At 44.7% G+C, this 26,616-nt stretch overlaps 2 protein-coding genes across 6 annotated transcripts in view; one reads left to right on the forward strand and one right to left on the reverse strand.

The window, feature by feature from the left end:
• PRSS55 (serine protease 55) overlaps window positions 1–26,616 on the reverse strand; it is a 71,115-nt gene that overhangs the window by 36,874 nt on the left and 7,625 nt on the right. The window lies entirely within an intron of this gene.
• On the forward strand, window positions 7,976–15,304 carry LOC102999876 (growth hormone-inducible transmembrane protein-like). The gene is given in 4 exon segments (XM_057547656.1): window positions 7,976–8,015; window positions 10,482–10,562; window positions 14,266–14,697; window positions 14,700–15,304. Coding segments are annotated over 4 exon segments (1,134 nt in total). The 3' UTR covers window positions 15,281–15,304.

Consider the following 26,616-nt stretch of genomic DNA (forward strand, 5'->3'; position numbering starts at 1 on the left):
TATATATGTGCCACATCTTCTTTATCCATTCATCTGTCGATGGACACTTAGGTTGCTTCCATGTCCTGGTTATTGTAAATAGAGCTGCAGTGAACATTGTGGTACATGACTCTTTGAATTATGGTTTTCTCAGGGTATATGCCCAGTAGTGGGATTGCTGGGTCGTATGGTAGTTCTATTTTTAGTTTTTTAAGGAACCTCCATACTGTTCTCCATAGTGGCTGTATCAGTTTACATTCCCACCAACAGTGCAAGAGGGTTCCCTTTTCTCCACACCCTCTCCAGCATTTATTGTTTGTAGATTTTTTGATGATGGCCATTCTGACTGGTGTGAGGTGATACCTCATTGTAGTTTTGATTTGCATTTCTCTAATGATTAATGATGTTGAGCATTCTTTCATGTGTTTGTTGGCAATCTGTATATCTTCTTTGGAGAAATGTCTATTTAGGTCTTCTGCCCATTTTTGGATTGGGTTGTTTGTTTTTTAGATATTGAGCTGCATGAGCTGCTTGTATATTTTGGAAATTAATCCTTTGTCAGTTGCTTCATCTGCAAATATTTTCTCCCATTCTGAGGGTTGTCTTTTCATATTGTTTATGGTTTCCCTTGCTGGCGGGCGGATTCTTAACCACTGAGCCACCAGGGAAGCCAGGCGATGTGTTCATTTCTTCTTTCTTGCAGCCATCCACAGGTGGGCAGGGTCCGGGTGTTTCCCTGAACAAAGGCACTTTGGTTTAATGTTCAGGCGGAGGGGCAGGGTTCCCTGAGGCTGGCCATTATGTATAGACAGTATCCTTTTAGTGAACAAAAGCAGTGGAAAGCAAAGGTTAAAGGAAAAGAAACAGATCCAACATGTAGTCTGATTTGGCTCTTCCCTGTTACACACCTTCCCCTGACTTTGATCCCTGGCAGGAGCAAAAGAGCAGCTTGAGCAGGAGGAGGGTGAGCAGAGCCAGAGGTGAGAGGAGACCCAGGCCCTAGCCAGACCCAGGCCCTAGCCCGACCCAGGCCCTACCCCGGCCCAGGCCCTACCCCGACCCAGGCCCTACCCCGGCCCAGGCCCTAACCCGGCCCAGGCCCTACCCTGACCCAGGCCCTAACCCCGCCCAGGCCCTAACCCGACCCAGGCCCTACCCCGACCCAGGCCCTACCCCGACCCAGGCCCGGGGGAGGTTTGATTTAGAGTCAGACTCAGCGCCCCCCGGAGCGTGATGAGGGCTTGGATGCTCTAATTCCTAAATTGAAACCTGGTTTGGGACTCAGGTGACTGCAGGTCTACGATCTAAGGATAATCCGAGGGTGTCCCTGGGGCTTTTCCATCTGGGCAGGACAAATCATCACCACCCCGTGGAGTTGCAAAGCCAGCGGGGGCAAGACGCACTTGCATTTCCATCACGTTCCTCGGTGCCTTCACGGCCCACCCGGAACGTCATCGTTTCTCCATTTACAGCCGTTTGCGGAACAGCGACCGTGGAAGTCTGACTCTATCTTACAAGCCAGGGCAAGTCACTCAGGGAGGCAGACGCCTGGTACAACGGCGTGCCCACGCATCCCCACCGCCCGGCGCTCACCACGGAAGTGATGAAGGTGAAAGGAGTGTCTTCTGTTGTTCATAACGAGCCCCTTTCGACCCCACCTGAGTTTGTGTTAAAGAGGTGACTTTTGAAAAGCCCCAAGGATGGGGGCTGGTTGCCAGGGTGACCAACCCCCTGATGAGAGGGTTGGAACTTTCAGCCCCACCCCCTGAGCTCTGGGGGAGGCGAGAGGGGCTGGAGGTTGATTAACAAGTGATTTAACCGATTATGCCTGTGTAATGAAGGCGCTATAAAACCCCAACTGAAAGGGTTCTGAGCGCTTCCGGGTTGGTGTGCACGCGGAACGGGGGATGGCACTCCTGGAGGGGGCACGCCAGCCCTCCACCCCTTCCCCACACCCTGCCCTGTACATCTCTTCCGTCTGGCTGTGCCTGAGTTGGCTCCTTTTAACAAACTGTAGTAGTAAATAAAGCACTTTCCTGAATTCTGTGAGCCATTCTAGCAAATTAGCAAACCTGAGGAGGGGGTCGTGGGAACCCCTGATCTATAGCCAGTTGGTTAGAAGTCTAGGTGACAGCCTAGGCTTCCAGTCGGCATCTGAAGTGAGGGTGGTCTTGTGGGGCTGAGCCGGTGACCCGTGGGGTCTGCACGGACCTCAGGCGGGCAGCGTCAGAATTGAGTTAAACTGTAGGGCACCCCGTCAGTGCCCACCGGAAATTGGAGAAGAGCTCGGCGTGGCAAAACCCACACATCGGGTGTCAGGAGCTTCCTGACTCCTTCCCCCGCCCATCGGTGCACGGCTTGCACTTAGTTCCCCGAACAGGGATCGAACCCGTGCCGCCTGCAGTGGAAGCGTGGAGTCTTAACCACTGGACCCCCAGGGAAGTGCCTGGTGTCAGAAGTTTTGTGGGAGTAGAGGAAAGCAGGAGTGTTCCCTTCGCATGTAGATAACAGTTGTTTCAGGCAGTGTGTACATCCTTCACTCAATCCTCCAAACAGTCATTCTCTGGACAACAGGGGATGTTGTGAACGAGAAGAGACGGGGTATGGGTGGAGAGGAAGGGGGTCAGAGCAGAGGGAGGGCATTCTGGGGGACTCTCGTTTATTTAGAAGATTTTAAGATGGGGATGACTAAAACAGAGAGGTGAGGAAGATGTGGAAGAGGGTGAAGAGGGGCGGGGGAGAGAATGTAATTGATAGCATCAGATTCCCGCGCCTGTGGGAGTGATAGGGACAGAGTAAAGGGACAAATTAGGCAATTAAATAGTTAATCCCACTAGGGGATTGTAAGTAAAGAAAAAAGTATGGGAGACCCCTGTACGTTAATGATCACTCAAGAAAGCAGGTTTGCTTAACCGCAAAACCAAGCAGGCCTGCTTAGCAACAAAACCCATGCGACAGAAGCATGAGAGAAGCCCCAAAACAATAAAACAATGGTGGCATGGGACCCACATCCTGCCCAGTGAGCTCAGTAAGTCAGTGATCCCTAGGACATGCTCTCTGCACACATAAAAACCAATACTTTACGGAAAGGTGACATTTCAAAGTGAAAGACCTGAAATAATGTTTCCATAGTGCCATGACAGTCCTGGCTTGACCATGTAGGGACAAGAAAACTCCCCTGCCCAATCTGGAGGAGGAGCTGATGATGGACGCGTGATGTCTACTCAAGAATGAGGAAGAAGGTGGTCTTTTCACCCTCCCCACTTTTCCTTTGATTACAAAACTGTAGCCCACTAAGTTCTCAGGGCGCGGCACCTTCTCGCCCACCCGCTTGTAAGCCTCACAAGCGTCCTATTCTAATAAATCACTTCTTATCTATCACTTTGCCTCTCGCTAAATTCTTTCTGCACTGAGACATAAAGGACCGGGCTCTTCAGAGAGCCCCGGAAACAACAGCTATCAGTTTCAGCAGGATTGAGAGATTTAGAGGACACAGGGAGGGATTTCCCTTAATCAGGAGGCATTGCTCCTCTCTGGAACATTCTAGTACCATTTTCCACACCAACACCAGCTCCTGATTTTCCTCCAGCACTTCTGGCAATTTCCAGCCTCCTTTTCCAGCTCTGCTTCCTGGACATGGTCATAAATGACAGCAGTTCTTCCGGGCTCAGCCCAAGGCCCTTTTTGCTGTTCTGTCCACACATTCTCTGTGGACAAGCTCATCCACTCCTGTGATCTCAACAGACTGATGGCTTTCCAGTGTCTACTTCTACCCCCAAACCTTCAGAACTGTATGTGTGTCTGCCTACTCACCCTGTGTAGCTGAATAATCACAGTACTTCTATATTCAGCCTTCTCTGTCTCTCTCAATTACATCTGTTTCTTGGTAACTCCACTGTTTTAGGCTGAATTGTGTCTCCCTTAAAATTCTCATGTTGAAGTCCCAATGCTCAGTACCTCAGAATGTAACCATATTTGGAAATAGGATCTTAAAAGAGTTGATTAAGTTAAAATGAGGTCCTCAGGGTGGGGCCCTAATCCAATATGATTGGCATCATTATAAGAAGAGGAAGAGGGACTTCCCTGTAGGTCCAGTGGTAAAGACTTCGCCTTCCAATGCAGGGGGTGTGGATTTGATCCCTGGTCAGGAAACTAAGATCCCACATGCCTCGCAACCAAAAAAACCAAAACATAAAACAGAAGCAATATTGTAACAAATTCAATAAAAACTTTTAAAATGGTCCACATCAACAAAACAAAACAAAACAAAACTTAAAAAAAAAGAGGAAGAGACACCAGGAGCGTACCCTGCACAGAGAGATGACCATGTGAAGAGGCAGCAAGAGGTGGCCGTCTGGAAGCCAAGGGGAAAGGCCTGGAACAGAGCCTTCCACTGTGGCCCTCAGAGGAAACCAACACTGCTGGCACCTTGAGCTGGGACTTCTCATCCTCCAGAACTGGGAAATTTCTGTTAAGCTGCCTAGACTGTGGTACTTTGTTATGGCAGCCTTGGCAAACTACCTGTCCTCTTTCCTACTTGAGGCCATCACCATCTTTCATCTGTATTATTGGAGCTACTTCCTAAATGACAGTCTCTTTTCTAGTTTTATCCTCTCTAAAATAATCTCCCAGAGTAATCTTTTAATGCACATGTGTCTGTATGACCTGCTTTGATTCCACTGCTCTCCCCATTAACCTCATAATAAAGTCCAAGTCTCCTAACAAGTCATAGCAGGCTTTGAGATCTGGTTCCAGAGAATACGACAGCTCACCCAAAGACCCAAAGCTCTTTAATGCCCAAGCAGACACTAGAACACATGGCTCTTCAAGAGGCTCAGAGTTATGCTGGGAGGGGTGGGTACAGACAAGAGTGCCTGATACGGTGCCCCTTTAGTCCCCGCTGCAGAGAGAATGCAGACGGGGGAGGATTGGGCTGTGCGGACGCCACTGAGCCAGGCTGCCCTGTGTCCCCTGCTTCCTCTCTAACCCTGGGCTTACTGTGATGTCACCCAGGACCAGCTCTGCCATGCATTTGTGATGGCCCCCACTGAAGCAGCTGCAGCTGGCATTTTGTCAGCTTTGGCTAGAGGCCCAGGTTGGGAAATTCTGGACTGGAATGAAAAGAAAATGCTGCAGCTTCTAATTCCACTGCTCATGGCGCTCAAGGGACGTGCCCAGGAAGCTCCAGGTCTGTGCCAGTCTAAGCCAGAGTGGAGGATGGGGAGAAGCCTGCAACCTCTTACCTGGCTCCTATAGAGTTGATTTAGGGGCCCAAGGGGGTGCTAAGTCAGAGCAAATGGCTCAGGAAATGAGGAGAGTACAGTTGATTAATCAAAGAAGATGTATTGGGCTCAGTGAACATGCCAGTTAAAATGACCCCCCAGTGTCTGGACCCAGAGTTCTGGAAGAACAGGGGACTTGGAGCAACAATTAGCAAATGCCTTTGCTTCTCCAGTCTCCACTGCCCTCCTTGTAAACACATTAAGGATCTTTCTGGGCTCAGTACTCTGGGAGAAGCAGCAGAGTTGTGGTAGAATAAGGGCCTTATTAATTTAGAGCACCTTATTAGATTATGTAATCTCATAAAGTGGGAAAAGTTTAAAGGGCTATTGTGGGGAGCAAACGAGTTAACACAGCAGTTTCCAAAGCACGTTCTGTTAGAAACTGCATAGCAAAAAAGCTCTAAGATGAGACAAAATTTGGAAATGCTCCTTTCAGTACTTTTCCTTGGAGTTACGGTGGATATCCACATGTTAAAGCTTCCGAGAAATCTCACAGTGAGAAAGTGGTTTAATTTTATTTAATCCGGTATTTCTGAAATGTATCTGCCGACAAGGCTACCCTTTACCCTAACTCCCAGCCTTATAAATAAGTAACATTTTCTATTTCTCCTTTTGAGAATGACCTGTTCGTATAGTTGTCCCATCATTTCTATTTGAGTGGGTATCGTAAGTCGATTGGCAGAACATTTTTGATTTTAATGATATTAGCCCTTTGTCTCTTATGTGTGCTACAAAATCTTTTCTCCTAATTCTTTAATACTCTTCCAATTCTATTTTGGACTAAACAAATCTTAAATTTATATTAGAAGTTCAGCAATATTTTTACTTATGGTTCTTGGCTTTTATTTGATGTCTTAGCAGGACCTCTTCATTCCAAAATTATAAACACAATCAGACCTGTAGCAGAGTGTAAGCTCTGAAATTAGACTGTCTGCTTTCTAATTACTTTTCCTCCAAGTACTTGCTATGGAACCTTAGAAGGAGTTTCTAAATATCTCTGCATTTCAGTTTCCCCATCTGTAAAATGGCCATATTAGGGTTATTGTGAGGGTTAAATATGCACAAAGCTCAGAGAACAGTGCCAGACACTGTAAATACCAAAAATTTGTTAGCTGTTATTATTCCTAAATGTTTATGATTTTACTTCTTAAATTTACATTTCCCCATCCCAAGTTGATATTATTGTATGTTATTTCCAAAAAGTTTTATTTTCATCTTTTACATTTAGATTTACAATTCGTTTGGTTTCAAATTTTGTATACAATATAAGGTAGAGTTCAAGATTAACTTTTTTTTTTTAAAGAAAGTAACTGTAAAGAACCCCCATTAGGTTATCAGTGGATTTCTCAGAAGAAACTCTACAGGCCAGGAGAGAGTGAAGTGACATAGTCAAAGTGTCGTAAGATAAAATATGCCAGCAAAGAATACTTTATCTGCCAAAGTTATCCTTTAGATATGAAGGTGAAATAAAGGTTTTCCCAGAAAAACAAAAGCTAAGGGAGTTCACCACCATTAGACCCGCCTTGCAAGAAATGCTAAAGGTTCTTCATGCTGAAATAAAGAGATGCTACTTAGTGACATAAAAGTAAACAAAAGTACACAATACTCTAGCAAAGGTGAAAAACAGTCTGAATGAGAAAACTCTAACTCTATACGAGAATGGTTGTTAACCACTTATAGTATAAAGGCTAAAGGAAAAGAGCATTAAACATAACTACAGGTACTAACATTTCTCAACAAATTCACAGGACAAAAAAAGGTAAATTGTGACATCAAAAATATAAAAGTCAAGGAGTAAAAGAGTGGAAACTTTATAGGCAAATGAAGATTAGGAGCTATCAGCATAAAAAGGACTGTTTTATCTAAGAGATGTTTTATGTAAGCCACATGGTAATCACAAAGCAAAAGTCCCAAAAGTAGAATCCCAAAGCATAAAAAAAGGGGAGACTGAGCAAATCACCATGGAAAACTACCACTGTACAAAGGTAGATAGAAACGAGGGAAAAAGAATGAAGATACAAAATAACCAGAAGGCAAACAATAAGATGACAGTAGTCAGTCCTTACATATCAATAAACACTCCAAATATAAATGGATTGAATTCACCAATCAAAAATCACAGACTAGTGGGATGAATGAAAATAAAACCGAGATCCAACTATGTGCCGCCTATAGGAGACTCATTTCAGCTCAAAGGCTGAAAGTGAAGAGACAGAAAAGGATATTTCATGCAAGTGAAAACAAAAGGAAAGTGAGGGTACTCATATCAGAAAAAATAGATTTCAAGCCAAAAACAATAACAGAAGGCAAAGAATATAGTTTTGTTTTTTAAATACGTTTAATTTAATTCGATTCAATTTAATTTATTACTGATACATTGAAGTTTGAATCCAGCATCACACTATTTGTGGCATCTCTTCCACATTTCTTTTCCCTTTCTCTCACTGGTTTTGTGTGCATGTGTGTGTGTGTGTGTTTTGGGGAAGTTGATAAAGATTACCTCTGTTATCTTATTATCCTGGGGCCATCCCAGGGTGTTGAGAAGAAAATGAGCAAGGTCATGTTGAGGTGCTGGAAAGAGAACTGAGACAGCCGCGTGCAAGGTACCAGGTGGAGCGAGAAGACAGTGAGGTACCAGAGCCCAGGACGATAGTAAGAAGACCATCGCCAAGGTCCTAAAAAGAGATGCTGAACTGAAGCCAAGACAGGAGAAGATGGCGGCCAGGCCCGAATCTGCCCGGGGTCAGGGTCTCGGTGCGGGGGAATGTCGGGGTGGCAGGGGCTGTGTGGAAGAAGTGACAGCTCCGGGGTGGGGGGGAGAGAAGGTCTGCGGACAAGATGGCCCAGAGCTAATTTATGTTCCCTGTATCCCCGCATTCACCCGGGAATGAACTGAGGGAAAAGAGAAATGTTAAGAACAACTGACTTGAAGTACAATATTCTGACAGCAGAGGAGGAGCAAAAAAAAAAAAACAAAAAAAACAAAAAAAATGACAGTGCCAGTTTCTGGAAAGTGACATCTCCTAAAATAAATATCTCCTAATTTATTGTCGTAAGCTCAGTGTACCCAGCCAACTCTTTTCATTTCATTTTAAACATTTTGTCAGCATTAGACAGGAAGCGAATGTTGATCATTTGTTCACATGCTCCTAGTTGTAGAGCTCTCATTAGTGATTTGAGCAAAATACATTAATTCAGCCATTGCAACCAGTTACCTGACATGTTCCTAAATGTGGTGGCAACAAACTCAGAGGACTGAAATAAAGCCTGGGTGAAGGATTCAAGCACTGAATTCTGATTTACTTTAAATCTCCTAAGATAAGAACAAACATTTGTCTCAGATGCTGTATGTGAGGCAGCCAGAGTATATATAGAAGGATGCCTGCCACAGAGTGTCAATGTAAGAAGCCAACCTGAAACAAGCCTGGGGTATCTGGAAGAGCTGTGCTGAAATACTGCCATGTATTCACCCAAAACGACCTTGGGAGCACCTGACGGGTGTGTATCCGTATGTGCGTGCTCACCTGAGAATGTGAGAGACTCTGAGGAGGTGGGGGAGATGGTGGGGAGGAGAGAAGGAGGTCAAGGGCAAAGGTGAGAGAAAGGGACCCTTCAAACTGATTTATGTATTTAATTTATTTATTTTTGCATTTTTAAAAAAAAATTTTATTGGAATCTAGTTGATTTAAAATGTTGTGTTAGTTTCTGCTGTACAGCAAAGTGAATCAGTTATACATATACATATATCCACTCTTCTATTTTTTTAGATTCTTTTCCCATATAGGCCATTACAGAGTATTGAGTAGAGTTCCCTGTGCTACACAGCAGGTTCTTATTAGTTATCTCTTTTATATACACTAGTGTCTATATGTCAATCCCAATCTCCCAATTTATCCCTCCCCTTCTTATCCCCCGGTAACCATAAGTTTGTTTTCTACATCAGTGATGCTACTTCTGTTTTGTAAATAAGTTCATTTATACCCCCCTTTTTTTAGAGTCCACATATAAGGGATATCATGATATTTGTCTTTCTGTGTCTGAATTACTTCACTCAGTATGACAATCTCTAGGTCCATCCATGTTGCTGCAAATGGCATTATTTTGTTCTTTTTTATGGCTGAGTAATATTTCAAGTCTGGATTCCAAAATTCAGAGACAATATGAAAAGCAGGGGCAAGGGATGAGATAAGAAATATCCACCCTGAATCAACCGAAGAAGGCCACTGGGTAAACTCTTCCTACGAAGTATTGGATGAGAAGGATTAGAGCAAATGATACAGCTGATTTGGCTACGGAGGGACTCCAGAGATTACTGATGTTCTTATGCCATGTCAAAGGCAACCATGACAGATGGGCATGGGCAGACTCCTTAAAGAGAAACTCCTCTAATAATTTTTTTAGCAAAGGGAATGACTTTCTAAGCACCTAAGGGAAAATTTATAAAGGAAAAGTTTCGACCCAGCAACACATTTTAATTTCCTGAATGTCAAGACAAAAGAAATTGACAAATTGGGTAAAGTAATTACAATATTTTTTCAGATAAAGAATTATTATCCCTAATATCTAAATAGCTTTTTACAAAAACAGTTAGTAAATAGTATACCTCAGCTCCCTCCACGCACCTGCCCCCCAGCCATCAGTCCACCTGCACCCAGGAAGGATGCTCTAGCCCAGCTGTACTCTGGAGGGGTGTTTCCTGCATGTGTAGCAATGGGGACTAGCAAACGTCTGCCTTCTCTTGGGCTGCAAAGCGAGTTGTGAATCCCAACCTTGCGGAGGGACTCCCCGGCCAGGTTTGGTCCTTCCTTTCTTCCCTAACCCTGAGGTATTCTTGGAGTCCTCCTGACCCTTTGTAGTTACTCCTCTGTTGTAGTTTATAATTCTTGGTATTAAGCTTGCCCTGGTCCAGTCCTGCATGGTTCCTGTTTCCCGAATGGACCCAGCACATCTTTGGCACTTCTCCGTTGCCACCAACACCTTCACAGCTTCTGATGGATCTCCACCCTGACCTCCCCAGATCTCACAGCTCTTCCTGAATGTGAGGGACAGACAGTAAAGGAGGTGTGTTTGGCTGGTGTTGTCTGAGGTCTATCCCCCCTGCACCACCTCACTTCACTCAGCTCCATCACCGGTCTTAGCTGGGAAGATGCTGGGAATACGGGATAAGAAGGATTTCTCAGTGCTTCTCATGTGCGAATGGCTCTTTCTTTTCCCTTTCAGATGAAGCTCCATGTGGCTACAGACCCAAGTTTTCAAACTCAACATTGGTACAAGTTCATGAACTGTTTGGAGTCCAGGAAGGTGAGTTCCCATGGCAAGTGAGTATCCAGATCTCTCGGAAACACCTCTGTGGAGGCTCAGTCATACATCGGTGGTGGGTTCTGATGGCTGCACATTGCTTCTCAAGAACTCTGTAAGTTCCTGATGCATTGTCTTAATTTACATCAGGTCTCCTCAACATATTGTCTGGGCTGGGTAGCTTAGTGGGTTAGTGCACAAGGTTTGTGAAGCCATGGGCTCTACACCAAGTGTGTTCCCATTGGCTTTGTACTGAAAAGTATCTGCTCTACACCTACTCTCTCCTCTGAGGTTAACCATATCCAAAGGTTGGCTGTTAGTTGCGACTATGCACCCAGTATTGGAAAGTCAGTACAAAGTTTCCCTTCCCCTGCCTGCCATCTGTGTAGACAACACACTGTATTCATTCATCGTACACATCCAGGCTACCGTGTGCTGTTCTAAGTGATGGCGATATGGTGGTTGACAAGATAGTCAAGACCCCTGTGGTCAAGGAGCTCACAGTCTATTCTCTTGGGTGGAATCATCCCACTACCTTTCGATGGGGAAGTGTCCCTGGGCTGGCTGTTCACTAGCTCAGAGTTCTGCCTGAGTTTAGACCCCTGGCTCCTGCCACCTACGTATGGTATGTGCCTTCCCTTTTGAACCCACAGAAAGCCCACATTTAGGTTTCCCTGGGCTAGATAGCATAATGCTTTGGAAGACTCAGGTCTGAATTTTGGCCTCACTACTCTAGCTTTGTGATTCTGACCTAGCTCCTTCACCTTTTTCTCCTGCACCTTTTCTCATCTGTAGCATGACAGTAATGCCGCCCTCAAATAAGTTATGTGGATTAAATTAAATAAGATTACACATGTAAAGTCCTTAGTAGAAACCTGGAACACAGAAGAATCTCAAAACATGAGAATGATGGTAATTTTTTTTTTAGTACCCAGAAGCACTGTAGAAAGAAAGCTAGGATTCTTCCTTCCTGGGCTGTTTTATAATCACATCTCCCCAACTGTTTACCATCAGATGAAACTCATGTAGACCACCATCCTGAGATAACTCTGAGACAGTGATTCCCCAACCAAGCATAGTCATCAATTATTCTGCTCCTTTCCCAAGGCACCAGGCTGGCCAGACAAGGATGTGGGAGTGGGATGAGGAGAAGGCCAGAAGCTCCCTTAAAATCCTGAGCCTACAGGAAAGGAAATGTTTAGGGAATCAAAATCAAAACAGAAGTAAGAGTCCAGAGTTGTTATGCAGACTAAAAAGCCAACAAGAGGTATAAATCCAGACTCTTGGGTTTTAACGGTCATGTAGGGAAGTCGTCCCCAACCTTTTTGGCACCAGGGACCAGTTTTGTGGAAGACAATTTTTCCACGGACCAGAGGGGGTATGGTTTTGGGATGATTCAAGCGTATTACATTTATTGTGCACTTTATTTCTATTATTACATTGTAATATATAATGAAATAATTATACCACTCATCGTAATGCAGAATCAGTGGGAGCCCTGAACTTGTTTTCACTTGCCACTCACTGATGGGTTTTTTTAAATTAAAAAAAATTTTTTTAATTTTTGGCTGCGTTGGATCTTCGTTGCTGTGCGCGGGCTTTCTCTAGTTGCAGCAAGCGGGGTCTACTCTTCGTTGCAGTGCACAGGCTTCTCATTGCGGTGGCTTCTCTTGCTGCCGAGCACAGTGTCTAGGCATGTGGGCTTCAGTAGTTGTGGTTTGCGGGCTCTAGAGCACAGGCTCAGTAGTTGTGGCGCATGGGCTTAGTTGCTCTGAGGCATGTGGGATCTTCCCAGACCAGGGCTCGAACCCATGTCCCCTGCATTGGCAGGCGGATTCTTAACCACTGTGCCACCAGGGAAGTCAACTGATAGAGTTTTGATATGAGTCTGCAAGCAACTGACTTATTATGGTCTCTGTGCAGTCAAACCTCTCTGCTAATGATGATCTGTATTTGCAGCCGCTCCCCAGCGCTAGCATCACTGCCTCAGCTCCACCTCAGATCATCAGGCATTAGATTCTCATAAGGAACGTGCAACCTAGATCCCTCACACGCACAGTTCACAGTGGGGTTCGCGCTCCTATGAGAATCTAATGCTGCCGCTGATCTGACAGGAGGCAGAGCTCAGGAGGTAATGCGAGCCATGGAGAGCGGCTGTAAATACAGATAAAGCTTCATTCACTTGCCGGCCGCTCACCTCCTGCTGTGCAGCCCGGTTCCTAACAGGCCAAGGACCGGCACTGGTCTGTGGTCTGGGGAGTTGGGGACCCTTGATGTAGGGAACAAGGGCTTGAGCTCTTGGAGGGTAGGTTGTAGGAACTGAGACCCATTCACAAAGAATGGACACTTAATGGGTTATAGCCTCAGAGAAAGTGTGGGCTCAGAGAAAAAATCCTCTGATGAAAGGAGACTATTCTTTGTTTTAGTCTCAGCAACAGAAGGGGGAAGAACTCTCCTTAGAGAAATGGCAAACATGACCCTACCCTCAAAGGTGTCTAGAGTTCAAAGTTAACCATGTACATAGATCAAAAACACCAAACTGAAAATTTAATTTAATTTAATTTAATCTCTCAAGAGATTCAAGAAAGAAGAACAAATCTTCTCTAGAGACATGTATCTCCAGCATAGGTAGGGCTGCCAGATAAAATACATGTCATAGAATTAAATTTGAATTTCAAATAAACAATGAAAAAAGTTTTAGTATAAATATGCAGCATAACATATTTGAGAAATACTTATACAAAATATATTAGTTGTTTACCTGAAATTCAAATTTAACTAGGTATCCTGTTGTTGTTTTTCTCCTAATTCTGGCAACTCTAATCATAGTTCCCTACATAGTCCCATAGATTAAGTTCAGCAAAACATGAGTCCAAAATGTAAAATTGCTAAACTCATATAGGAAACAGCCATCATGAGAAAGTGCAGGAAGAATAGAAGATTATACATCTAAAGACTTCAGCCATATAAGTTACTAGATAATAAATATAAACAATTATATTTCAAAAAAGAGGGAACTGAAAACTGGACACTGAAAGCAAAATAATGTCAAAGATGACCAGGCAGAATTGAAAAAGAATCAAACAGACTTTATAGAAATAAGAAATATAATCAGTAAACCAGTAGATGAATCTGAACAAATTACCCAAAATGCTAAAAGAAGACATGAGAAATGTGAAAGGGAAGTTAAGAAATAAGGAGGGTAAATTGAAAAGGTCTAACATATGACTACTGGGGTTTTAGAAGGAGACAAACAGAAATAATGGAGAAAAGGAAATGTCCAATAAATTAATGACCAAGTATTTTCCATAACTGATGAAAGATATGAATCTTCCAGTTCAGGAAACCAAAAATCCCAAGCAGAATTTATAGAAATATATCTCTAAGCACATTTTAGTGAAATGGCAAAACAACAGAGAGAGAAAATCTCAAAATCAGCACATGCAAGAGAGAGTGTACTTATAAAGGAACACTGAATTGACAGACTTCTCAACAGCAACAATGGAAGCCAAAAGATATTGCAATAATACCATATTTAAATTGTCTACACCAAACTATCATTCACGTAAAGCAGATTTAAAAAATGCTTTATCAGTAAGAGGTGGGCGGAGGGTACAGTTGGTGGGTGCAGTTGTGTTTCGCCAGCCCGTAAGGGGAACTGCGCGCTTGAGTTGACCAGGGACTGAGCATTTCAGATCTGCTTCAGATCTCTGGACACTACCTTCCCGGGTTTTCCACCCAGCTTTCACCAAGGCCTCCCCTGTTGTGAAGAATTCCATCACAAAAATTCGATGGCTCTTAACACCCAGCAGTGGATATGCCACCAAAACAAGAATTGGAATTTGGCGTGGGAAAACTAGCCAAGAACTCAAGGAGGCAGCTTTGGAACCATCATTGGAAAAAATATTTAAAATTGATCAGATGGGAAGATGGTTTATTGCTGGAGGGGCTACTGTTGGCCTTGGAGATTTGTGCTACTATGGCTTGGGAATGTCTAATGAGATTGCAGCTATTGAAAAAGCTGTAATTCGGCCTCAGTATGTGAAGGATAGAATTCATTCCACCTATGTGTACTTAGCAGGAAGTATTGGCCTAACAGCTTTGTCTGCCCTGGCAGGGAGCAGAACTCCTGCCCTCGTGAATTCATGATGAGAGGCTCTTGGGTGACAATTGGTGCAACCTTTGCAGTCATGATTGGAGCTGGAATGCTGGTCCAGTCGATATCATATGACCAGAGCCCAGGCCCAAAGCATCTTGCTTGGTTACTACATTCTGGTGTGATGGGTGCAGCGGTGCCTCCTCTGACGATATTAGGGGGGCCTCTTCTCGTCAGAGCTGCATGGTACATGGCTGGTATTGTGGGAGGCCTCTCCACTGTGGCCATGTGTGCGCCCAGTGAGAAGTTTTTGAACATGGGAGCACCCCTGGGCGTGGGCCTGGGTGTCGTCTTTGTGTCCTCGCTAGGATCTGTGTTTCTTCCACCTACCACTGTGGCTGGCGCTGCTCTGTACCCAGTGGCAATTTATGGTGGATTAGTTCTTTTCAGCACGTTTCTTCTGTATGATGCACAGAAGGTAATCAAGCGTGCAGAAGTAGTACCAGTGTATGCAGTTCAAAAATGTGATCCCGTCAATTCGATGCTGGGAATCTACATGGATATATTAAACATATTTATGCGAGTTGCCAGTATTCTAGCAACTGGAGGCAACAGAAAGAAATGAAGTGACTCAGCTTCTGACTTCCTTAATACATCAGATATCTGGCTTATTTAATAGGGGCAGATATTCTTTAAATAGTTTGTGCAAGCAGCTTTCGTTGAAGTTTAGAAGGTAAGAACTTGTCAACGTGTTTCAGGTGTTCCTGTAATGTGATGCTTCAGGTGTGCTTTTTCTTCTGGAGAATTAATTCAGTAGTTCTCTTCCAAATAGCACACACATTTTCAATTCTCGTGTTTGAGTAATTCTAAAATGTTCTAATGAATATGAAAACCAAGTTTTGTGTTGCAGGAATTTACGTATTTTATCTATTTTTAAATTTATTTGGTTAAGTGAAATTTAGCAAACTTGTGTACCTGCATTTTTCATTTTGGAATGCGGAATATTAACAAGTAATGTCATAATTGATGTAGGGGTTTGGTAAAGGGACCAGAGAGAAGTAAAGTGACACCTGCAGTCTTTCTCTGAATACTTAGAACTTAGCACTCGTGTAATTGTGGTGAGCCAGTGAGGGGGTCTGGATGCTTGGAAACAAATCATGGCTGTACATCTGCTGAACTTACCACTTACACTGAGCAGAAAACAAAGACATAGGTGATTCTCCAGGCTCTCCTTACGATATGGATGTGATCATGTTTGGCTTCTCATTGTTTGACACTGTTAGGATTGTCCACAATGCTAATCATGTGGAGAATTCCTGTTATATATATTATGTGTGTGTGTAAGTCTTACTTTTGAATCGCCTAGAAGAAAATATCCTTAAAACACTCAGGAAAAAATATTCGAAGCATGAAAATTGTTGCATTTTTAAGTACACAAACAATATGTGCATAGTTGCTGAATATTTTTGCAAATTTATTGAAATGTTTAAAGGAATACATGCTTGCCTTTCTTATCACTTCAGGCTTTAAAGCTTTTATCAGGGGCTTCCCTGGTGGCGCAGTGGTTGAGAATCTGCCTGCCAATGCAGGGGACACGGGTTCGAGCCCTGGTCTGGGAAGATCCCACATGCCGCGGAGCAACTAGGCCCGTGAGCCACAGTTACTGAGCCTGCGCATCTGGAGCCTGTGCTCCGCAACAAGAGAGGCCGCGATGGTGAGAGGCCCGCGCACCGCGATGAAGAGGGGCCCCCGCTTGCCGCAACTAGAGAAAGCCCTCGCACAGAAGTGAAGACCCAACACAGCCATAAATTTAAAAAAAAAAAAAAAAAAAAAAAGCCTTTATCAGAAAAGCCTATTCATGGTTTACACTTGAGATTATGAAAGCAGTCTTCCCCCTCAGATTTAGTTTCTTGCATTCCCTCTCAGAGGAATCACTAAAAAAAAAAGGAAGGCAAAGCGAGGCTTCTTTCCTGAACTATATCAATCAAAAATGTAATGGAGAAAACGCTTCACTAGAGCTTCCCCTAGCAGAATTTTCCTTCTCTCCTCCATAGACCATTATTTAACTCCCTTGTGCCATTTATAAGTTTTTTGATACAGAAGAGTTATTTTTGGAAGTTCTTATGAATGAAGTAAGTGTATGATTATTGAGATAGTTGGTGTTTTGACAAATATTTATTACAGTAATCCATAAATATTCTAACCACCTCAAGTTACATAGGATGGCTATTTCTGAAATAATAAAGGTTCTAGCCAGAAAAAAAAAAAAACGTTTATCATTAACGGGTGATAAACTAATTCACTATTTTTGCTTAATATTTAAAAACATTTTATTTAAAATTTACAAGGAGGTGGATACAGTAATATTCATAGCATCATAATTTGTAATAAAAAATTTGGAAAAATAATGCTCATTATCAGAGACATGAATAACTAGTTTTAGTATAGCCATTCAGAGGTGAATATGTATATGAATTACAGTTAAACTGATCAACATAGATTAATCTCACAATGTTGGCAAAAGCAAGTTGCAGAAAAATGTGTTCAGTATGATACCCTTTCTACCAATTTTTAAAATATGTAAGACATTACTATTGCTTAGTATCTATTCAGGTATAGAAAAATTATAAATGCAAGGGAAAGATAAACACAAAGTTCAAGCTGTTTATTATGACTGGAGGAGGTGAAGAGACCCACAGACCTTCAACCATGTTCACAGTGTTTTATTTCTTAAACTGTGAAGTGTACATGGTGTCTTATAATAATAATATAATTTATTATTTAGACCATTTTTAATCTTAAATACCTTACCATAACTTATAAAAAGAAATGAAGAGGAGAAAAGAGGAAGAACATCTGAAGTATCTATAAGCTCTTCTCATCTTGCAAAGCAAAATGCACAGTGAATGGTGAGATTATCTTATGGAAAAACCCGAAGGAACATTTTGGCCAGCCCAATAGATGGTTGAAGGGAAAGTTCAGATAAGAGAGTTAAAGGGGTTCTGGGTAAAGTTAGCAGACAGAAACTCTTACCATAAGAGCAGGCTTAGTTAAAAGGCTGCTCCTCCAGTTTTCCAGTGATTTTATAAACAGAAGTCAGGGACCTCTACTAGTTTTCAGGCCCCATCACTGCGGCTCTGACCCAAGGCCAGGGGGCCTGGGCTGCAGCCAGTGGTTGGGAAGGAGAAGGAAACCCGGCTCCCTCTCTCCCTGCCCAGCTGTCCTGCAGCGCTCAAACTGGTGACCAGCAGGGAACTGAGAGGCCACTGTAAACACTCACTTCTACTGGAGACTGGCTTCAGCTGCCACTGCTACTGCCTCCTGCCTTTCTGCATCTCCAATATTAGCAAGTGCATCTCACTGGACCGAAAGTCACCTGCATAATGCCAGTGCAATTCAGAGACTTCCAGATCTTATGACACAGAAAAATGGGGATTCAGCATTCAGGGGAATGGATTTTGAGTGATACTAGACACTATCTAGCAAACCCACACCATGTTGGCTTCTCAGCATACACACACACAAACTTCTATCACATTAAGCATTCTAGAAAGAAAGAATAGTAACAACAGCATGCTCCTGCCAAACAAGTACAAATATCCTTCATACAAACAAAAACACTCTGATTCTCTTCCCCAAAGTGGGAACCAAAGTCTCATAAATCACAATACCCATCTCCGGGTGGTAATCATTTCTCTTTCAGTTCTATCACATTCCACCTTTATATCTTTGTGTCACTTTGTGTCCTCCAAGAGGCAGATGCCAAGGCATAATTATATGTGAAAGGAACTTACTGAGAGAAATGCCTGGGAAGGATAGAGGGCAGGGGAGCGGCATGAGGCAGGGCGTCTCCAGACTCCAGTGCAGGTCTGAGAAAGCCTCGATCAGGTCGATGGGATCTCCTGGCAGATTGCCACATTGGGTAGTAATGGACCCACTCCTGTACCTTCAGCCACTCTCAGACACTGGCTGAATGCAGCCCAAGAGAAGGGTGGTCTTGGCCTGACTGCCGTGATGGATCCAAAGGACCAGCAGCCAAAGGCTGCCGTCAGCTACGCTCCTTGCAACAGGTTCACTAAAGCAGATCGGAATCGTGCACCTCCATGGCAACCACAGTCTTATATCCTAAAGACCAAACAATAAATTTAACCACCAGCAACACACGAAAAAGTGTTGAACCAAACACATAACAAAGCAAACATGAAGATCTGGATAGCTACTATACTTCTCGTCTACAGCTGATTCTGAGGTTGGTATTTGTACATTCCTTCTTCCAACTTGAATGAAGCTCAGCTGATCGTGGTTCTTTACTTGGTGGGGTGACCCAAACTTTCAGTTTTGAGCTCTTGGTGGTTTGCCTAGATTGGGTTACTATACTTTTCCATTAATTTCTCCCTATGGATAATGAAATACTAACAGCATCCCCAGAGGATTGCATGGACCCCCCCCCCCAGACATATTCCTCCTTGTCCAAACTCTATTTGCAGCATAGCTCTATTCTCTCGATAATAAACGTCAATCAGGGACTTCCCTGTTGGTCCAGTGGTAAAGAATCTGCCTTACAATGCAGGGGACGCGGGTTCGATCCCTGGTCAGGGGACTAAAGATCCCACATGACGCGGGACAACTAAGCCCACGTGCCACAACTAATGAGCTCGCATGCCTTAACTAGAGCCCGCGTGCCGCAAACTACAGAGCCCATGCGCCCTGGAGACTGTGCACCACAACTAGAGTGAAGCCCGCACACCACAACGAAGAGCCCGTGCGCCACAACGAAAGATCCCGCATGCCGCAACTAAGACCCGATGCAGCCAAAAATAAAGTAAATAAATACATAAATAAATAATAAGTCTTTAAAAAAAAAGAAGCATCAGTCATCTCAGTCAACACATTAACTCCTTCTTTGCCTTTTGGTTCAACGGCTTGATGAGCTCCAAGCAGCCAGGATGGAGTCTCAACTCTCAGGTCGATAGATCCATTGTGTTTCTCAATAAATGCATTCCTCCCTTAGGAACTAAGACTTGTAAACCTTCACAGCTCAAAGTTGTGATAAGAAGCAAAATACTTCTAGAGCAGATCATTAGGTGAATAGTAATTGGAATCAATTACTATTCCAGTTGCTTTTCTAACCCTTGATTTACAAACCCATGTTTTCTGGTCATGGGAGAATCAGCACATTATATTGAATACTGGCCCTTGAGATGCACCATACTTTGTAAAAGAGCACTTCAACCTCGTAAGTTGTTAGATCTCAATAGACTCAGTTACAGAAACTTCAGTAGGCTGTTCCTCTTTTCTGGCAGGCGTGCTGCTTCCGGGTGCTGGGATACATGGTAAGAGCAGTGAATCCCATGGGCACGAACATGTTGCCTCACTTCTGTTGCATTATAACCAGTTGATCAGAAGTTGTGCCCAGCGGAAAACCACATGATGAATAACTAGGCATTTAGTGGGGTGGCAGAAGCTTTGTGAGCAAGGCAGACACGTCCATATACAGAATAAATGCCTATTTCTATGATGAAAAATTACTGCTTACTCCACAAGGGAAGAAGTCAAGTGTAATCAACCTCCCACAAGATAGGTTACGTGTTACATCATCCTCAGCCTACAGACGACGGTGACAACAGGGTCTTTCAAGGATGCTGATGTTCCTTATGGAAATGTACTTTGCAATGCCTAATTTAACATGGTGTCCTCAGGACTCATTTAAGGGATGGAGTTAGGGCATGGGTGAGCAGGTCACACTTAATAAATCCATTCTGACATTCCTATCCAAGATTTTGTATTCCTTCTTTTATGTTCTACAGAAGAATTCCATTTAATGTAGGCCATTTATTTTTGTCCAGGGTTTTAGTCTGTCAACTATACAAACAGAGCCATTTCTAGCTGCTCCAGATAATTCATTTGAACACAGATTTTCTCTTAAGTGCACCCAAATTGATAAATTTGGCCAAATCACATTTTACTTTATCCTTTGCTTAACTCCTTTAGAATCTCTTCTCCCACATAATCCTCCGGTGTCTACAAACATACATTAGCAGAATGTCGCAGTTCTTCTAATGTGTATAATATCTTCTGCCGGGTCAGATGAACTGATCCCCTATGAAGTCTATTGTGATGGCTCTACTTATGGTTCCGACTGCCCTGAGAGGTGGTAGGGGTGGGTTATGGGGAGAATCAGCATCCCCTGGGAAAGTATTTCAGTTAAGTCATTATAAAGTCTTCATGGAAACGGAGACTAGCCTTCCCAGAAAGGGGTAGAAGGGCTGCTTCTAATAGGAACGGAAGCTCAGTGGGATTTGAGGTTTTATTTTATTTTATTTATTTTTGGCTGCACTGTGCAGCATGTGGGGATCTTAGTTCCCCGACCAGGGATCGAACCCGCACCCCCTGCCTTGGAAGGCGAAGTCCCAACCACTGGACCGCCAGGGAAGTCCCAGGATTTGAGGTTTTAAAGTACACTAATTCATCTTAATCCATCCAAATATGCCATTGCAATTTTCTTGGTCACCTTCTTTTCCAGTTAATCACCTTTCATGTAAGCACCTAAAGAAGTTGTGAATTCAAGTTATGTAGTCATTCTGCTACCTGCAGGAAGAACTCTGGGCCTCATTTTTGATACAGTAGATGAGAGATTCTTTTAGGGCAGTTGTAGAAACTTCTCTGGGCCTTAGATGATGCCTTTGGGTTGAAAATGTAAAATTCCAATATTATTGTTGCTGTTTTTCTGGTAAACTTTCCATTGCATTCGGTGACAGTAGCCCTTGTACTTATCTCTTCCACCAGAAACTTCTATTGCAAAAACCACTTGTTCTCCTTTAATAGGATTCCAAGAATGACAGGTAATAATTTGAGAGACTGTTTTGACACTGCATACCCTGGACTCCCAGAATCGCATTTTCCACCAGTGATGAGGTCATTACTGCCTTCAAATCAAATCAAGCCTGACAAGAAATCTTCGATTCCCATCTTTGCAGTTGTATTTCCTGAAACCACTTTCAATACCAAATAACTGTATCAGTCAGGATTCTATCAGGAAAATAGAAAATACTCTATGTATCTCAAACTGAAAGGGATATAGTACATAGAGATGGATGCTTACAGAACCATTAAAAGGGTTTGAGTGCAAAGACCAGGAAAAACAGTTGCTTGCTTCGAGAAGCTCTGTAAGCCTCAGGAATCATAGGAACTCACTGCTAATGATCTTATTATTCTCTTCAGCATTAGAGTAACAATTTGCCAGAGGATATCCAAAGTTAATGGCAAAACCTCACAACCGTCTTCTGCTGAAATCTGCATGCCTGTGTACAGTGCTAAGGGCAGACAATGCTTCTGTCTTCTGCCTCCTAAAACTCGCCTGAGAATCTAAATTTGAAGCCTGTTGGGACTCTGAGAAACGTGACCAGCTTTCAGCAACTACAATTCTTAGGACAGTTTAGAAAGGCAGAGATGGGGCTAAACATCAAGATACAATATCCGGCACACTGATAAACTAAATGTGGAAAATAGACGAGCAATCCCTCAAATAGTCACTATGAGAATTAAGAGAGATAATACCCGCAAAGTCCTAAGCACAGTATATTATATATGTGTAACTTAAGTGCTTGACATTTTAAGTTTTTGGTTGCTGAGTCATCCATTTTGAAAGACATCCATCCTGAATAAACATATTGCCAGCTGTATGACACAGCCACTAGCAAAACAACCAGATAAGGAATCAGGCTTGTGAAGGTCCTCACCCATGAAGGTCCCTTTTCCAGAAAGCCCCGGGTAACCTACATAACTGCGTGAGTGACCTATTTCTTCCTTCCTGCACCCTAACTCCTGGTCACCTGCTTTAAATTAGTCAATAAAGAATGAACTCGTGAGACCCTAGACACCCTACCTTCAACCCTAACAAAAGCAGATCCCCGGGTCTGTTATCTCTCTCTTTCTCTCTCTGCCTGCAACCTGGCTGTGTGGCCCCTCAGGTGTGCTGTGTACCCTCCAGGACCTGTGAGGAATAAATCTTGTTCCTCAAAGTTCCCTGATGGTTTTTGCTGAAGCACATCCTGCAATCCTAATACGAACCACAAAGGCTGGTCCAGCCACACACTGGGGGAGATATCCGCGGGGGCTGGCTGCAAGTAATATGGTCTGGATGAGTGCCACCAGCGTTCCTAGCTGACAGCCGGGCTATCAATAGGCTGAGACCAACACATCACCATGAAAAGCCTTACTGGGCAGCTGGCTATCTTTACCCGTCCTGAGATAAGAATGGCTCACAGCTTTCAATTCTATTCTCTGGGAGGGAGCACTAGACGATGCTGTGCAGTGATTTTCCATTTGTCCCCGTTTTACCACGACAAATGCCCTGGCTGTCCTTCCCTGCGTCCCGGGAGGCTGGCTCCTGAGGACTGGTCACCTGGGGGACCCTAAATGTCACGTGGCTTGCCCTGGGCAATGGGAGGCACCGGCAGGCACGAGGTAGGAAGGGAAGGGGTTGGGGTACTTCTTCCCTGTCCCTTCTGGCTGGGGCCACTGTGCTGCCAGTGGCAGGGTCCCTCCTTGACCCAGTTCCTGCCGGGATCTCTCCTCCGTACCTGCCGTTCTCACTGGATTCCAGCAACTAGATTTTCTGTCCTTGTCCCTGTGGCTGAAGGCTGTGGCCAGTCTCTGAAATGCCCTCCTTCACTGGGACACTTCACGATCGATGCCCACAGCTCTCTGTCCCTTCACAAAAGTAGCTTCACTTCAACTTGCCAAGTGGAATTCGATTTCCTTCTGGGACCCTCTCGACTCCCCCTGCTCAAGGTCATCTTCTTAAACACCCCGGGCCTGAGGTTTTGAGGCCATCAGCCTCCTTGTTTCCACCTCAGTGGGCTGGATGGACATTCAGAAAGTCACGACAGGGCTCAGCACAAGGTCAGGCCGTGGATTCACGCTGGACTCAAAGACTAGACCCACCCGCCCTTCCTGGCAGAGGTGAGGACTCCATCCCCACGAGCCAGCGGGCCGTCAGCAGACAGCAGCTCCCTTACTGGGGACACGAGTCCGAGGTCCCACCATGCACCCCCGTCCAAAATGGAATCAGTGAACCTGGGTCGAGTCTCTGCGGCCTTGCACTCAGATACCCCGAGCAGCCTGTACCGGGAAAGAATTAGGGCACAGCTGAAATCCAAAAGGGAAAGGAAACGGGCTAAGATCCACGGGGAACAGTGACTAGTTCTTCATCCGTCTCCTGCCCCAAATAGCTCCGCTCTCCTCCCCCACTGGTGTTTACATGTGTTCCTTGCCTGGCAGCAGATGCCACCGGGCCTTAAACTGGGTCACAGAGGGCGGTGAGGAGCCGACCGGGCCCTCAGGCCACGTCCTCCCCTGCCCTCACTGCCCAGAGGCTCCAGGCTGGAGTGGCAGAGCCCGGACCCCAGGTGGCCCCTGCCCTCCAGGGCATCCTGGCAGGGTCCCTGCTGCCCAGAGCCACAGCCGGCGAGGGGGGTCCTCTGTCCAGCCTGTGAGGGGGCAGACGGGTCGGCGCTGGGTGCGGCTGCAGCCTCCCCGCCCCCTCCTGCCCTGCCAGCCCCTCTCACCGCAGCCGGGCGCGCATCTCCTCAGGGACCCCAGCCGCCCCCGGGCAGCCGGGGGGCCACACGGCCCTGCTGCTTCCCCTGGAAACAGGGGGGCTTCACACAGACCCACAGGGCCCAAACCAGGGCTCCCGACACCCACGGGGGCAGAGGTGGTGTGGAGGGTAGAGCATAACTTACAGTCAGAACCAAACCCAATCAGACCCAACCCGGATTTCAGACCCCAGCGCCCTGGGGCCCACGAAGGGAGATGGTTGCCCAGAATAACCCAGCAGGGAAGTGGCCGAGCCCGGGCCCCAAGGACCGCTGCACACCCCCAGCCACGTGTCTGCCCCTCCCATCCTGACCTCCTGGCCCTCCTCCTTCCCAGGATCCCCGCGCTTCGGGTCCTGATGGCGCCTTTCCCTCCACAGGTTCTGTCAGAGCACGGCTTTGGCCTGATCACCACTGACATCCGGGAGGGACAGACTTTCTACTACGCGGAGGATTACCACCAGCAGTACCTGAGCAAGATCCCCAACGGGTACTGCGGCCTCGGGGGCACCGGAGTGTCCTGCCCGCTGGGTATTTATTATGGACCCAGCATTCACATGTTGGAACCCTATCCCCCAGTGTGACTGTATTTGTTGATGGGGCCACTAAGGAAGAAATTAAGGTTAAATGAGGTCATCGCCTGGGGCCCTGATCCTATAGGATTAGTGTCCTTACAGGAAGGCATAGCAGAGTGGTCTCTCTCCCTCCGTGAACCTGCACTGAGGCCATAAGAGGACACAGTGAAAAGGCAGCGTTCTGCAAACCGGGAAGAGAGGCCTCACCGGGAACCGGGTAGGCTGTCACCTTGATCTTGGACTTTCAGCCTCCAGAACTGTGAGAAAATAAATTTTTGTTGCGTAAGCCAGCAGTCTATGGTATTTTGTCATGGCAGCCTGAGCAGACTAAGCCAGAATTAAAAAGGAATCTCTCCCCATGTGGTCAGCCCTTGAGATCACAACAAAAACACTTTCAATAAAGCAGGCAATTCTTTTGTGGTTCACAGTGGCTTTTTGAAGTGCACAAAGGCATTTTTTAAAAGTCTGGTTTTTGACATATAATTTAAATTTAGTAAATTACCTTTTTAAGGGATATGGTTTCATGAATTCTGACAAGTGCAAGATGGCTATGTAACCACCACCACAGTCAAGACACAGAACTTTTCACCACCCTAGAAGGTTCCCCGGTGCCCCTTGGAACCCATCCCCTTCCCCAAGTCCCAGCCCCTGGCGACAACTGATGTGCTGTCTCTGCCTGTCTGTGCATCATACTGAAGGTAGCAGTTATTCAGCTTCTTCAACTCAGCAGAAGGCACTGGCGGTTCATGGTTATAGCATGTGGTCTGCAGTCAGTGGTCTGCTCCTTTCTATTGCTGAGGACTATTGCTGTTGTCTGGATGGACCACCAGCTATCCACTCAACTGACAGACATGTAGGGTGTTAGTTTTTAGTACTTATGGATAAAAAACACCATAAACATTGTGTACGGGTCTTGGTGTGGACATGTGTCTTCATGCAATGGTATTTTGATAAAAATGTGAATTCATGCACATATGTGCTGGGAGACTTGGCGATTCTTTGGGATCTGAATGAAGATCATGCATATGCTGTGTTATCCTGTTCAGAACTCTGGGGCCAGCCATGGAAGCCACGTGGTTAAGCCTGGTGACCTTGGGAATTCTTTATCTATGCCCTGTTCCACCTCATGTGAACACGTGCCCTCCAGGGCCCCAAAATTTGCAAACACTTATAGTTGCAATGAAATGTTTCTCTCTGCTGAGCTCAAATTCGTGTTTTTTCTAAAGAACAGAGATAAGGAGGCTGTGTCTCCCATTTCAGGCCTCCTCCTGGCAGAGAAAAGATATGTTAGGTTGATGAATTCTAATGCTTTGCTTATAGCTATGAGATGGGTAGTAAATGCTTGTTATGTTAAAACTCCACATCCAATAACACGAACTAACTTTCTAATATTTCATCTGCTTTTTGCTTATTCCAATAGGATATCCCCAAGAGCTTTAAAAATAAATTGTAAAGCCTTAAAAGAGCTAGGGAAAGAAAAAGTCCCATAGTCATTTCCCCTAAAATGGAAGTCCATTATGTATAGAATTTTGGAAAACATTTACACCTACAGCTCTTGCCAATCTTTAGTAATAATACTTGTTCTCCACACACCTGTCACGTCCATGGTGATTCCTCATGAGAATATTTCTGTGGCTGTATAGTGGGGAAGACTGTATTCAGAGTCGAACTTTATTTAATAAATTGGCCTGTCTACTGCTCAATCTGGCACATTATTCCAACTCAACATTTTAGTTTGAACTGTTCGAATTTGCCAGTATTAGACCATTTTTGAGCTACTAAACCAG

This window comes from Balaenoptera acutorostrata, chromosome 6 (assembly GCF_949987535.1).
Source record: "Balaenoptera acutorostrata chromosome 6, mBalAcu1.1, whole genome shotgun sequence".
In the NCBI taxonomy this organism is placed as follows: domain Eukaryota; kingdom Metazoa; phylum Chordata; class Mammalia; order Artiodactyla; family Balaenopteridae; genus Balaenoptera; species Balaenoptera acutorostrata.